Genomic DNA, 15,376 nt, shown 5'->3' on the forward strand with positions numbered 1-15,376 from the left:
CCTCCCCCACACAGCCCCTCCCCCCACTCCACCCCTCCCCCAGCCAAGACCCTCCCCTCAACCCCGCCCCACCCACTCCACAGCTCCTCCCCCCGCACCGCCCACTCCCCCCAATCCCTCCCCCCACTGCGCCCCTCCCCCCACCTCTCCCCCACCCCGCTCCTCCCCCCACACCGCCCACTCCCCCCAATCCCTCCCCCCACTGCGCCCCTCCCCTAACACAGCCCCTCCCCCAAACCCGCCCGTCCCACAAAAATAAAAAGCGCGCGAAGGGCTGCCGGAAGTCGCGGGTGGGAGGACAGGAAGTGAGCGAGTCACCGCCGCGGAGCCTGTTGGGAGGGGAGCCCCCCCGCCCCCCCCCCCCCCGCTGAGAGAGATGGCGGCGCATTTGAGGCTGGGCGCGGAGCTGAAGGCGATCAAGGGGGAGCTGCTCGCCGTGGTGCAGCTCTGTCGGGACAGGGGGCTGCTGCACAGCGCCAAGTGGTACGTGCGTGCGGTGGGGTGAGGTTGTCCTTACCTTGATCTCTTGGGAGCCGTGAGTGTAAGCCGGCTCGCGTGTGTGTGGTTTGAGCGCGTCGAGGCCTAGGCTGAGGCCTTGCGGTAGAATCGTAATTTTAAATTGTTTATTCGGTTACTCGAATCCGAGGAGCTATAAAGCTCTTTTTTTTGTATGTTCACTGATGTCCGGATAGGGTGCATGCGGTCAGAACGTCGCAACAACAACAAACAATGCAATAACAAAAAAACGATAGGAGTGCAAAGTATAGGGAAGGTGAGAAAACAACTTTAAAACATGTAAAAATAATACTATAAACTCTTTGTATCTTACCAGATGAAGCTCACAGACAAATTGAGACGTACAAAGCGACAGTGACGCGGAGGCGTGCTGAGAAGCACAGATTTAGAGATGCAGACGGGGGACAACAGGCCCTCTGCTGTCTCCCCTTGCTGAAGGCGCATGTCTTCTGATTAAAAAAAAGTTATCTTTATGCTTCTATGCAGATCTGCCAACGCTGTACCTCGTGTTTTATGTGGTTGGTTTTAACGTGAGCTCCACCCAGCACCTTCCCTTAAATTCGGCTTGGAAGAATCCCGCGATTTTTATCGTCTCCGGTCTGGTGTCAGCCAGCGCCTCGGCGACTGTCCGTCTGGCCTCATTCCGTCTGTGTTCATCTACTTGCATGTACTCTTGTCTGTAACACGTTTGACTCGCACGCATTGTGGTGTTCCTCTAACTTTTAGATTTCTCTCGACAGTGTGTGGAAGTTCCACATTCTCTTAAAGTGCAACAGTGCACTATATCACAACCACTTTTGACTTCTCGGAGTGCTCTAGTCTAAACATGCGGTGCTCGTCTTATTACAACCAGAGCAATACTTGTGATGGCAGGCTGAGTAGACACTTATTATTTGTTTCTTTCGGTTAAGTCACGTCTAAAGATAAAATAATAAATTAAATTAAATAATAGAATACGACGTTTCGATTGCAACACAAGCAATCATCATCAGGTATAATGAAATAGCGACATAAAATCTAACCAGAAAACTATAGAGAGACATATTAGCAGACAGATATCACCAAGATACATAGAGAGAGCAACACAGGTAACAGAGAGAGGTGGTCGTCTCTATGGGGTGGCCTTAAATAGACAGAGGAGGGCGGACGCAGAGAGAGGGAGGGGGGTTAGAGAAAAAATTAGCATATCAATGAGTGGACAACAAAACGTGGTGCTGCAAGTGCGATGACACGGCAAGCAAGCCTGAAAATCAGGAGGACACACTAAAATTAAATAACCTAGTAAAATATCGAAATGTAATACAACACAGAGGGTCGGTCAACACACAATTAACGCATAGCCTGGTTGATTACGTATTTCAAAGATTGCTAAGTTAGAATTTAAGTGTGAACATTCCAAAGAGAGGACACAGGCAGAGAGAGCAAGTAGTCAGAGAGAGAGAAAAAAGAAGATAAGTTTAAAACTTCCCCGTAGAAGTGGTTCAATGTTTAGTCTAAACAAGCAGTAGACACTTGTTGAATGATAATGACTGAGCTATCTACCCTACTCGTGGTTCTTTGCAGGTCCGCTGAGCTTGCCTTCTGCTTAGACCCACTGAAAGCAGAAGATGGATTCCCGACCCCTGCACCCTTTACTGCTGTAAGAAAAAAGTATTCTGTAATGTTTATTTCAAAATAGAAATGTGATCGTTTTATTAACTTCATCTCTTAAACGCACGTTTTTTTTAATGATTGCATTTATTTTTCTTTCTAGGAAGACTTGGCTGACTTTGATGTGTATACAGTGGCCAAAGCATACTTTGATCTGAAGGAGTTTGACAGAGCAGCACACAGCCTGAAAGACTGCCGGAGTCCAAAAGCATATTTCCTGCAAATGTATTCACGATACCTAGTAAGAACATGTATATTTTCGCATGCCATTGATGTGGAGTTTGGGATGCATGTCATGTTTTTCTGATGATATCGTTTCATAATTGCGTTGCTTTTTTAGACTAAACACAATGCAGATGTTACTTGTCAAGATTAACATGTCGTTTGTTTAATTTAGGCTGGAGAAAAAAAGAAAGAGGATGAATCGCTCGACAGTCATGGTGAGAATTCACGTTTGTATATTTTATTTCCCGCATACTCGGCTACTCCGGTTGGCTACGTGCGGTGCGAACTTAAGCTCTACATACATATTTCATTTTTTTTTTTTACAGTATTAATTAAGTAATGTAATCGGTGTTTTTCCTTCATACTGTATGTTAAATTGTCTGGAATTCAGGGGTTCTGGAGAAGGAGGTGAAGAACGGGGTGCTGCGGAAGCTGCGTGTCGAACTTGCCAAAAAGCACCGTGAAGGCCAGCTGGATGGGTTCGGCCTGTACATGTGCGTACCACCTCTGGGATGCACCTTGATTTCCATAGACAGCTGCTTGTAATGGCTTATCTTGATCATCCAATAGCTTAGTCTGGAACTGAAATCACAATTACTGCACGTGTGACGATGTTCAGTATCACGTCCTTCTGGTTGCTTGCTGACCTATGGGGGAGGGAACTGGGGGGGTACATTCATTAAGTGTATTGGAAGAGTTTTTTTAACAAGTGATTTTAATCGGCTGCACACACTTCTGAGTTATTGATAAATGATTAAAACTGGAAACTGTCACCACGTTAGAAATGGAGCACATGGCACAGAATGAAAGGGGAAATGGTAATACTTGTTTGAAAATATAATAGATTATATTAATCGGTTCATGCTCAGACCTGGCTGTCGTAACAGTTTACAAGCATGATTTTCGTCCTCACTATAATATTTGATTCTGCTATAAATACTTGCATACCATTTGAATAATTGAAAAACATGTTTTCTTTACAGGTATGGTGTAGTGCTGCGGAAGTTGGATCTAGGGTCAGAGGCCATTACCATTCTGTTGGAGGCCACGCACGCTACCCCTTTGCACTGGGGAGCCTGGCAGGAGCTCTCTTGCCTTATTACAGATAGGGACAAGGTAAATAGCCAAAAACTACAGGGTAAAGGAGTCATACGTGGTGTTGGTAGATCCTGTGACTAATTTTTTTTCTGTTCAATGTATTTTTCTATCACTGCTTTATGTTCCGTGTGCATACCATCAGTAAGAAGGTTCTCGGGTAATTTTATTAAATACTGATACATTGATTTAGTCCACTTAACTAGTGCACTAAATCACATATATATAAAACAATCAAATCTGGTGGTTATTATTCGAGATATAATCTCACATGCAGCATACTTGCGGATGACTGTTTCCAGCTGAAGTCGCTCTCTCTGCCGGACCACTGGATGCGCGAGTTCTTCCTGGCCCATATGTACACGGAGCTGCAGCTCATCAGCGAGGCGCTGCTCAAATACCAGGCGCTGCTGGACGCTGGCTTCAGCAGGAGCACCTACATCGTGGCGCAGATCGCCGTGGCTTACCATAACATACGAGGCAAGTGTCGGCCGGCACATGAGAGAAACACTTTTAAAATCCACTTTATATGTTTTATTGTATAGTCTCCCCCACAGGTGGCTGGAGAGTTAACTTAATAACTGTTTTTGTATCCACTTCATCCTGATACTCTTAACAAGGCTACTTTTTCTACAATGAGATTTTATCAAAACCTGACTTAAGTTATGAAAATGTAATCCTTGATGTGTTTTTTTTCTTGTAACAGATATAGACAATGCATTGGCTCTTTTCTCCGATCTGAGAAAACGCGACCCATACAGGATAGAGAACATGGACACGTACTCTAATTTGCTGTATGTGAAGGTGAGTTTCTTTCATTTGTACTCTTAGGTTTTTCAGTAAAGTCACGTAGGTATAAAATAAAATAAATAATAAATAGTGCACTGGTCCCGTTATTTCTTTTTTTTTTATCCTCCAAGCCCAATGACATTCTGCTTCATGGTCATCTCACAAATCAAAGTTAGGCCTGACACCATATTCAAAGTATGTAACCCTATTGAGGGTGTTATGTCCAGTCTGTTGGCACAGCAATAGTGCTCTTCACCTTACTGGGGTTGATAAAATTAGTATCGCTGTGTGGGGAAGTCAACCCTGCTTTTTTCATGGGAAGTCGTCCCTGTCGTGGGAATGTGGACTTTCCACCACTTGCTCAGGGCTCTGAAGAGGAGGTGAGTTGCCCATGCTCAATTTGAGTGTGGAACCATTTTTACTTTTTTTGTAGGTGCTGTTTATTAACCCAGACAAATCCCTGAATTCTAGATTTGAAGCTTTCGTGACTGCAATGATTCATATTCTCAGGTTTTTTTCCGGTAAAGTCACGTAGGTAAAACATTAAAAGTAATGAAAGTAAAATAAAACAAAACAAAAATAAAAATAAAATTCACGACGTTTCGGAGGCAACACAAGTCTCCGTCATCAGGTGGGACCGTCACAGCCAGATTAGCTGCATCAAGTGAAGCAATGATTCAAAATGTAATCCCTTATAAGCAAGTTGAAGGGGGGGAGGAGAGGGGGGGGGAGTTCATCAGAATGTGGTAGCCAATGAATGGAACGTATCGGGAGGGAGGGGGGTGGGAGGGGGAGGGAGCCAACAAAACATTTGGCGACGGCTTGGACGCGGCTGCTGCGCACGCCAACACAATGGGCAGAAAGGGGGGAGGGGAGGTCTGATACACATGATAGAACAAAGGAACGAAAATGCCCATGTTTATACCAATGCAGGCTGAAAAATGAAGAGAGTACTGTTAAAAATAACTGGGGATGTTAACACTCGGTGAAGTAAATTAAAATAGTGCCTGTCAGATAAGATGGTCCAAAAAGTGTAATTAAGTCTTTTTTGCGTGGTTAATAACATCTTTCCAGTGATTACTGAGTTTGTACCCATTATCACGGTTGAAATTATGTCTGTGTTTGTATATTTGTATGGCTTCGTGTACAAACCTTTGATGGTAGCCAGGAGGCTTGCAGAGAACCTTGGTCTCGGAAAAGACAATATCATGAGAGCCCGCCGAGTTGTAGCAATGATCGGCAACGGCCGAAGAATCAGTTCTGCCGTGTTTCAGATCTGACTTGTGCTCGCGGACACGATCAGCAACATGACGTTTTGTTTCTCCAATGTAGCAATCACCACAAATGCAACTCAATTTGTAGACTCCAGGATACTGTAAGTCAGGAACGACATCCTTCACAGATGGAATCAGATCACGGATTTTATGCACTGTGTTGAATCGGACTTGGATCTTATGTTTGTTTAGAATTTTGGAGATCTTTTTGGTCACGCCTGCTATGTATGGTAACGTGATAGTTTTGGTCGGAGTTTCATGTGGTTGTTTCTGTGTGGTGGGAGAGACAGCTTGGCGGATAGTACGGTCAGAGTATCCGTTCATCCTGAGGGCCCGATGTACATGTCTTAATTCATCAGTCAGGTGGTGTTGGTCAGAAATGCCATGGGCTCTGTGGTATAGCGTTTTGATGAGAGAATTCTTTTGAGATGGGTGGTGGTGGGAATCCGGTTTCAGGTAGGAATCTGTGTGGGTGGCTTTCCTGTAGACAGAATGTCCCAAGGATCCGTCAAGCCTCCTCTTAAACAGAATATCCAAGAATGGTAGTTTACCGTCTTTCTCCACTTCCATGGTGAATCTGATAGATGGGTGTCTAGAATTGATGTGGTCCAAGAAGTGGTTCAATGCTGGGAGGCCATGTGGCCAGATGACGAAAGTGTCATCCACATATCTCTTCCACAGGGAAGGACGCAGGGTGGATGTCTGGATGGCGTCTGATTCAAACTTTTCCATGAAAATGTTGGCTATAACTGGTGACAAGGGGGAGCCCATAGGGGTACCCTCATTCTGTTTGTAGAAGGTGCCATTCCAGGTAAAATAGGTGTTGGTGAGGCAATGCCTAACCAGCGCAGGTACATCAGAATTCAATCCCTGTTGGACTAAGTCCTCAATTATTGTTAGGGTGTCCGGTACTGGGACTTTGGTAAACAAAGATACTACATCAAAGCTGACGAGAATGTCATCAGGAGATAGTACCATGTCCTTAACCATAGAGACTAATTGAATTTCCAGTTCACTTAGTGCTCATTATTTGATTATTTAAAGAGACAGGGTTACCAAAATTTGTTGGAATGTAAAATCGCATTCAATTTTGACTTAACTTTCATGACTGCAGGAATTCATATTCTTTGGTTATTTCGGTAAAGTCACATTGTTTTGTGTTCGACCATTACTAGGTTCAATTACACAGCAAATGCGTGTCCTGTTTCTGTTCCAGAACAAGAAGCCGGAACTAAGTTACCTTGCTCACAGTCTTTGTGAAATTGACAAGTATCGTGTGGAGACCTGTTGTGTCATTGGTAAATTTCACTCTTGTTCCTTGGAACTGTACAGTTCGTGACTCCTCTTACCTTTATACATGTTGCATTTGATCTATTTGACAGTGAACTTCACATTTACACCCAACTCCCAACCTGTTTTACCAGTGTTTACAATTTCACTTTAATTTACAAGCGTTATCCCCCCCCCCCCTGCCATGGCATAAGCATTGTGTAGCGTACATCCTTCACTGAATTACGAACTTAGAAAGCATCTTTCTCTATGTGTCAACATTGTGGAGGTGCGTAATATGATCGTGTATATAGTGTTAATTACTGAACTTTCATCATTTGTAGGAAACTACTACAGCTTACGAACACAGCATGAGAAGGCTGCGTTGTACTTCCAGCGTGCGCTGAAGCTTAACCCACAGTACCTCAGTGCGTGGACCCTTATTGGCCACGAATTCATGGAGATGAAGAACACCTCCGCTGCCATTCAGGCCTACAGGTGCTGCACGCGGTATCGGGATTCCATCTTTAACCTGTTGCATTGTCAGTGCTTGATAACTAAAAAATCATACGTTCACTTTAACATTATTTCACTGTTAATCAATAATATTTTCTTCATATTTTTGTTCAATGCGTGAATATTATCGGTGTTTTATATACTGACACATTTTTTCCAAAAGCTCAAAAAACGGTGCAACCAAGCATGGGTTACGGATACTGTGAATTACGCTGAGATAAGGAATACATAGATCGGTGAATACACGTAAATTATAGACATTGCATTGACTTGTGAAAAGTAAGTGGGCTTGAGTAGGACACCGCTGGAAAGTATAATGCTTGTTGGACTAGAACTGATGATGAAGTAGTCGCCAAAGGGGAAAACGCGTCCCATAGCATGACCACCGTGGAGGTGGAGTGATTAGTTTGGGCCCACGTGGGATGACTAAAATGTGAGGAGGCCTTCGTCCTGCAGTGGATTGATCTAGGCTGGTTAATTATTCACGTAATATAAATAAATAGTTTATCTTGATTTGAAGCTTTCGCGACTGCAGGAATCCATACTCTTTGGTTCTTTCGGTAAAGTCACGTAGGTAGGAAAAAACTAAAAATGTGTTTATTTAATTTGCCTCACTTCAGCCAATGACTATCTCGCCCCCTACTGGCCATTGTATAAAAGGCAGTTGCCGATTCGGTTATGTTCAATGTAATTATGCGAGTTTCCGAACAATTTTGATTTTTTTATGCGCGAATTGTTGAGGGGTTTATTTTCAGTATCTTATGCGACTTGGTGGTATTTCAAATGAACAATATATCCAGATATGGCAGTGCGCTTTGTAGCATTGTAGTTTGTAGTTTTCAAAGAGGCTTCAGCTATATCATTGCCCGAGTCACGGTATACAGTGTTCCAAAATCAGACGTTTTCTTTAAGGTTAGCAATTGAGCTTGAGGTCAATCGTCACTGGAAAAGCAACAAAAATAGGAAGGGTCACCTATGTTGTTGCTGGTTGTCTCTATTTGTTGCTAGGCGTGCAATCGAAGTGAACAGACGGGACTATCGTGCGTGGTACGGCCTTGGACAGACCTACGAGATCCTCAAGATGCCATTCTACTGCCTCTACTACTACCGGCAGGCACACCAGCTCAGGTATATCCACTCCCTTTTGAATGTGTAAACATTCGTTTCTATCCGCTTGTTATATCTTAACTTTAACCACTTGTAACAAACCGTTATCTCTGCTATCAGGATATATTTCTTAAAATTGATCATCATCCTTCATTACAAATATTCTTGCATTTTGTGGACTTGGTGTAATGCGACTGTAGTGGTCCTTTGTTAATTTTGAAATGGTATTTGATCTTTATTTTCATAATCATTTAAAAATACTTTATTTCTTCCGCAATGAAGGTCCTGCTTTGCAACAGTAATTTAAAGTGTCGTACGCTCGCTAAATTTGTGATCTTTTTAAGGCCGAGCGATTCTCGAATGCTGGTGGCTATGGGCGAGAGTTACGAAAAGCTGGAAAAGTTAGTGGAAGCTAAAAAGGTATGAGTTCTTCAGCATTCACAATTTTTAATAAAATGGTGAATCTTCCAAAGTAATGCAGCGCTATAAATCATTTCCTATGTAAATCGTGCAGCGCTGAACTCGTGGGTGCTGTTTGTCTGTGACAGTGCTACTGGAGAGCGTTCTCGGTTGGAGATGTGGAAAAAGTAGCCCTCATGAAGCTTGCAAAGTGAGTGACCAATAGCATCACTTCAGCAATTGCTGTATGTCTCTTGGTATTTGTCAGATATGGGAATTGTTGTTAATTGTTTTGTGGGAAGTGCCTAGGACCTGGCAAAATAGACTATGAAAATTTTAACTAGGCTGATGTGAAATGCAGATTGTGCAAGAGGTAAAACTGTTACAAAATAAAAAAGGCGGGTAACATGTCAACAGTATTCGGTGTCTATCACTATAATAACAATCGCAGGCAGTTGCATATACAACTCCTACAGGTTGTAAAACAAGCGGCACACCTGCTCATTGCAGCGTAATGCTTCTTGGACAATCGCTCAATTGTCGTTTATTTATTTTTTACGCATTAGGCTTCACGAGCGTCTGGGTGAGAGCGACCAAGCCGCCCACTGCTACTACAAGTATATACAGGACATGTGTGAAGGGGTGAGTCGACTTGCATTGTACATTGTTCATGTCTGTACAAACACATTCCTCTAAAAAGAGCTTTATAGCTCGTTGGATTTCTCCAGTATAAAGATTATGATTCTAACATCAAACAACACATCAACTCTTGAAGAACAATGTACCCAAATGTGCTAAATACATCCCAAATAATATTTTGTTGAACATTCCACAAATAGGCATGGGCATTCATTCTTATTCAGCTGTGAGATGAAAAGCTCACGTTGAATTCGCCATCATAGGTTGTGAAATGTGTTCGTCTGCTTTACTCCTTTTTAGCACTCAAATTCACATGGCTGTGTTTTAAAATGGCAACATTCTGTTAAGAAATGTCAAGAATGTGTTCTCCATAGAAGGCGTACTTTTCATAAGCATGCAAATAATACGAGTTGAAAGTGAGGAAGATATTATTCTATTTTATGATAAACTCAAAATAGTGACATGACAGCATAACATTTCAACACATCCATATTTTTGGCTTGTTTTAAGTTTAGCAGAATCTAGAAGCAACTGTTCGTAGGCCTGTAAATGCTTTTTTTATATAACTGCCTTGATTTAATATATGAAGAATAAAGTAATATAGAGCTTGCAAGGTTCGCCTTAAATGAAAAATATTTTTGGGACCTGTAATTTTGATGCGTTTGTTTTTCCGGCAGGAGATACTCGAGCACGAGGAGCTGAGTGTAGCGTTCCGCAACCTCGCACACTACTACTTCAAGTGCAAACGCTGGGAGGATGCTTCCGTGTGTGCCCGGAGATGCTGCAGCTACAACGATGTGAGAAATACACGCGCTCTATGCGATGTACTTTACATAGGACTGAGTGCTGTTGAAGTGCTGAAAATGCAGCCTTGTTTTTACGAGAGATGTTGCACGATTTATTTATAACTCAGACTTACCTTTGGCTGTCGGAGTGCCTGATGGCAAATTTGAAGGATATTATCAATGCACTTGGATTCTGATCTTGGCCTGGGCCTACCCTGGTTTAATTTATTTGACTTGGCCTCAAATGAGTATCAAGTGCATTGTGTGTAATATTAGCACTTGAGAGACAGGGTTGTTGAGTGCTGTGTAGGCTTTGCTTTAATAGATTAATTTTAACGGCACTTCATGGCAATAATGTGTATAAGGCTAAACAGAGGATGTTTGTCTTGTGTGGTGAGCAGACACGGGAAGAAGGGAAGGCTCTACTGCGACAGATCTCCCAGCTGCGTGCTGAGGGGGAGGCGAGCAATGTGGATACGTCCCTGGACCTCTCTGGAAGTACCTCCATGCCAAAGCTGTCTCCACTAAACCTCTCCTCAACGTGAAAATACTTTGAAAATTCCCAGGAACATGTACACTAATTGTGTGTGTAATATAGAACAGCGTACCCACATGATATAGTTGGTCACGTGGATAAATGTGTCAAGGCGTGTACTTGTAATGGAAACAACACAGTTGTGCAAATTGAATGGATTTGAAAGGACCGTATCATGTCTAATATGTTACCGAAATGGCAATCAAAAGTGAGGTACCACGGGTACAGATTTAAATCTTGGTTATGATTGTGTATATATGTTTCATATTTGCTTTAATGGAGTGTTCCATTTTAAAGATTAGCCTCGTGTCAAATGTTTCTGCACTGCCCTGAATAAACATGCTCAAGTGCAGCTATTCAAGGATGATGCAGCCCAGCAAATAAATATCTGCTATGTACCCAGGCTGTGTGTCTTGGGCTTTCCAATACAATTTTCAATCTTTGTAAATGAGAAAATACTTGTACCTCTTATTCTACTGTTAAAACGAGCTGTGCTGGACCCTTCAGATTCAGCCGGCCGGGCGCAGTTTGGGAAATGCCAGGTTTTTACACGGCGGAAGCCAAGCCCATGGAGCTGACATCACACGCATTGAATGAGTCGAGATGCATGGAGAGGAGTACCGAATGCACAAGCAATGAACACGTCATTAGCCCGGCCCCTGGCCCTGCTTGACCCTAAACCAGAATAATATGCGAGACCAGCATATCACGGATTGGTTCTGGCTTGGCACAGAAAATAGCCAGGGTAAAACCACCTCTCCCGTGAGGGCCCAAGTGCAAGTAGAACGTGGATATTTGAAATTAGGTGCATCATCATAAAGTTCCAGATTTCATGGCTTTAAATGTTTAATGCAGCAATATCACTGGGATGCTATGATGGTGTCTGGTCAAACACTCGACTGCCCCTTGGTCGCAGCCTAGGTATTTCTAAAGGGATATTTTTAGGTTTAAATATTAAATTCTGTAAATAAATGTTTTTTTCAGTGCGTCTATAAAACGTCGCTAGGCTTTAAGCGATGGAGCCATGAATGCTAGAATTGTAAAGTAATTGATTATAGAATTGTTCTGAATATCGTGTATGCCTTGCTGATGAATTAGTTTTGGTTCAATTCTATTTTGTTGACCTTCCAAGAATGTGTACATAATCCCTTACGCAGCAGTTGATGTCCTGCATTTGGAATTACTATAAGTGGTATATGCCGTGAAGCATTTGGTAATCTTAACACCCAACATGTGGTAATGCAATATACATAATTAAGTGAAAGTTTGGTCTTGCATGTGCAGGCAGATGTTTTTACATTGTCACATCGCATGTTATGTTGTACCAAATGGATTTGCACCTGATTCAAGAGCCGAATGGCTCACAGGGCTATACCTAATAAATGAACTTGAACCTGGAACTGCAACAATTGTGCTTAAAAATTGATAGCAGGAATTAAGCATTTTACATGGCTCGAGAAATATAACGAGATTTCAGTTTATTCAACGAAGGCTTGTGGGAGTAATTAATATTCCCTAACACCCAATTACAGTATTTTGTAGTGGAAATACTGTTATATTGAATATAAAGTTTTAGAATGTTGATTGGCCACAGCCAGTACTGTAAGAGTAGCGTGCAAAATGAATTGTTTATAATTTAAGCACAATCATGAAAAACGAGCGATTTGCACTACCAACAATACGTTAAATGTAATACTGGAATAGATTCCAGGCATCCTTTAAAAATATAGGTTGCATTTCAATGTGGACGCGATTGTATGGGCTTAAATTAAAACAATTTTCTTTCACCACCATTGGACCATTTGTACATTCTAACGGTCCGTTTTGTTTTTTAAACGGGGAAACCTCCATGCATATTCGATTCGCAAAAAAAAACATTTCACGGCGAAACTTTTGTTTATATACCTGATTTTTTTTTGGGGGGGGGCTACAGTTGGGAGACCCCCCCCCCCGCCGCTATGTGCCACGTATGTTGTTTGAGCGTCATCGCCACCATCACCGCCATCCACCCAATGCGCGATTCATCCGGCCACAACACGTGCGCGTCGCTGGGGCAACCCGGGACTCTACCACTCGCACCGCTGGGGGGGGGGGTTTGTGCGGCGGTGATCATTCTAACCCCCAGCCCTCCCACAACTCTTTAAAATCGTTAACGATTTTAGCCAAACAGACGGCCGTTTTGTTTCGCATTCTTTACAAATTGCTTACACACAAATTGCTTACACAAGTTAAATTAGGTTGCATCCCGAACGCGGTGTTTGCGTGATTTTTTTTCGTCCAATGGACTTCCACCCCCCCCCCCCGTCGTGATGGACTCGCCCACTCCACGGTGACGCGTGTTAATGGCGGCGTCCCTTTAAAAGTCGCGGTAAATAACGAGCGGGCGGCGTGGCGATGTCTCTGCAAGCGTCTGCGATGCGGCGGAGCGCTAAAGGCGACGCGGCTACTCGGTCCACCACGTAAGTTGGCGTCAATGTGTGCACCGTAGCGCGTTTGAAGAAGGTTGAGATGTCGCGGTGGTGGTGGTGGTGGTTTTAAATCGCACCGTTAATCCGCCCTGTGTTTGCGATGTCCTATTAAGACACAATTGACACGCGTGTGTGTGTTTTATATCAGTACTGTATATAAATTACTGGATATGTTGCGTTGCCTATGACTACACGTTTGATGTATTGCTTGGGAGCCGTGTATCGAGCGGTTTTAATTCGTTAACAGGGCTTCTACAGAGCGGTTTGTATGTTACAGTTGCAACAAAAACCACCGTGGCCACGTTCACGTGGAGGATTTATAAACTGGTCAACGATGTCTCGTGTTTGGTGCTTCTGTTCGTCGAGAGTCAACGCTTCACTCGCACATCACGGTGGTGATGCCGTGTGATGTTATGTCGCCTGTCATCCGTCACCCGGCACGCTTCCCTGCTTGTCGGATCACAGAAGCCAAGCAAGAGGATTGGCTTCTGGCGAGATTGGTTTGGGTGGACACCGTTCACGCCGGGTGGCTAAGATGCTTGCTGCAGAGGGCTGCGCAGAGCATACAATATTGTACTGCTCTTCTATGCTCCCCGCTTGTATTACCCCCCGCAGTGAGCATCATGGAGAAGTGCGGTCAAATAACGCCCACCACGTGGGTCGTGGGAATTGTCGATTCAGCATGTGGATTGAAAACGTTTCGGTCATTCGCACATACAGTAGTAGGTGATGTGCAATATAATGCATCGCTGTCAACCCATACGGTTTACCCCGTATTCGTGTGTAGTGACATCGCGGATGTCACTGTGTGATGTCGGCCCTAGAGAGGCACGGCGTGCGATGTATCGATATCGCGGGCACCACGTGTATTGGGGTGCAGTCCCGGCCATATAGGAGCACGCTGAGCACTGCCTGACAGCGCTGAAAGGCACCACGCTCTGCGTGTAGTGCCCACCCCTATAGGATAGGGTGTGAGAGTGTACTCTTTAGTTTTTTTTCCGGTAAAGTCACGTAGGTAAAAAAATAAAATTAATAAAAGTAATAATATAAATAAAATAATAAATCACGACGTTTCGGAGGCAACACAAGTTTCCGTCATCAGGTGGGACCGTCACAGCTAGATTTACTGTATCAAGATACAGTAAACCTAGCTGTGACGGTCAAGATACAGTAAATCTAGCTGTGACGGTCCCACCTGATGACGGAGACTTGTGTTGCCTCCGAAACGTCGTGATTTATTATTTTATTTCTATTATTACTTTTATAAAAAAAAAATTTACCTACGTGACTTTACCGAAAAAACCTAAGAGTTTGAATCCTTGCAGTCACGAAAGCTTCAAATCTAGGGTGTGAGAGTGTCGGCCATGGGAATGGGCGTTGCTAAGGGCCATGGCATTGGTTGACCCCGAAGGACACGTGACCGGTAAAGTCTACACAGGGGCCCCCAGGTGGGGGCTAGGGGTGGTCACGTGTCAGGGTCAAGATCCTGCTCGAGGGTTCTAGAAGGTGGGCGTGGCTAAGGGCGGGGCCAGCCACGCCGCAGAGGATAAAAGCCAGGGCCCCCAGAGGGACCGGCTGCTGTTGTTCATCCTGAAGAATCTACGTTCTACAAGGGTCACCAACACGTGGACCTGGACCCAAGCGAGGGTCCGGTCCGTCGTAGCTACTCCCAGTGTAATTAATGCAGTTAGCCTGGTGGTCCACCACCATAGGGTGTTATCTTGTTAAGGGGTAGTACCCCGTGTGTTGGTTTTAATAAATGTGTTGCCTCCAAGAAGTGCATCTACGACTCAGTTAAACTCACTACATATGTACTGTACAGGGAAATTGAGTTTTCAGGTCCATACGGCGTACAGCCATTTCAATATTGGCAAAACGTGTTTTTTTTGTCTATTTGTGTTTCTCCCCTGTGATGGCACTTTGTAGGGTGAACGTTGAGACTGAGAAGGGCACGGAGTGACCAATAAGGTCTGAATTGGTCTAATAAGGTCGGGCACTGATAAGGGGTTGACAGGCATGATAATGCAGTGTATATATTACGTCGTATAGTATGGCGGGTTAACGTTTTGGGGAATGGCTCCTTATTTAATCTCCTGCGATGACCTGCAG

At 43.8% G+C, this 15,376-nt stretch overlaps 2 protein-coding genes across 2 annotated transcripts in view; both read left to right on the forward strand.

Annotated features, from left to right (window-relative positions):
* The first annotated feature begins 316 nt into the window (after nt 1-316).
* Nucleotides 317-11,202, forward strand: CDC23 (cell division cycle 23). Its single transcript, XM_078599553.1, has 16 exons — nt 317-483; nt 2,080-2,155; nt 2,270-2,407; nt 2,564-2,606; nt 2,783-2,885; nt 3,375-3,507; nt 3,789-3,966; nt 4,193-4,290; nt 6,766-6,847; nt 7,163-7,316; nt 8,343-8,462; nt 8,786-8,861; nt 8,990-9,051; nt 9,407-9,482; nt 10,157-10,276; nt 10,666-11,202. The coding sequence occupies exons 1-16, from the start codon at nt 377-379 to the stop codon at nt 10,807-10,809; spliced, it is 1,710 nt and encodes a 569-aa protein (XP_078455679.1). The 5' UTR covers nt 317-376; the 3' UTR covers nt 10,810-11,202.
* Nucleotides 11,203-12,577: 1,375 nt separating this feature from the next.
* DNAAF9 (dynein axonemal assembly factor 9) overlaps nt 12,578-15,376 on the forward strand; it is a 60,840-nt gene continuing 58,041 nt past the window's right edge. Inside the window, exon 1 of the mRNA XM_078599552.1 lies at nt 12,578-13,258. Coding sequence (XP_078455678.1) covers nt 13,194-13,258 — 65 coding nt within the window. The 5' untranslated portion in view covers nt 12,578-13,193. The remainder of the gene's footprint in view (nt 13,259-15,376) is intronic.

The sequence above is a fragment of the Lampetra planeri genome, chromosome 12 (assembly GCF_965212315.1).
Source record: "Lampetra planeri chromosome 12, kcLamPlan1.2.h2, whole genome shotgun sequence".
Lineage (NCBI taxonomy): Eukaryota > Metazoa > Chordata > Hyperoartia > Petromyzontiformes > Petromyzontidae > Lampetra > Lampetra planeri.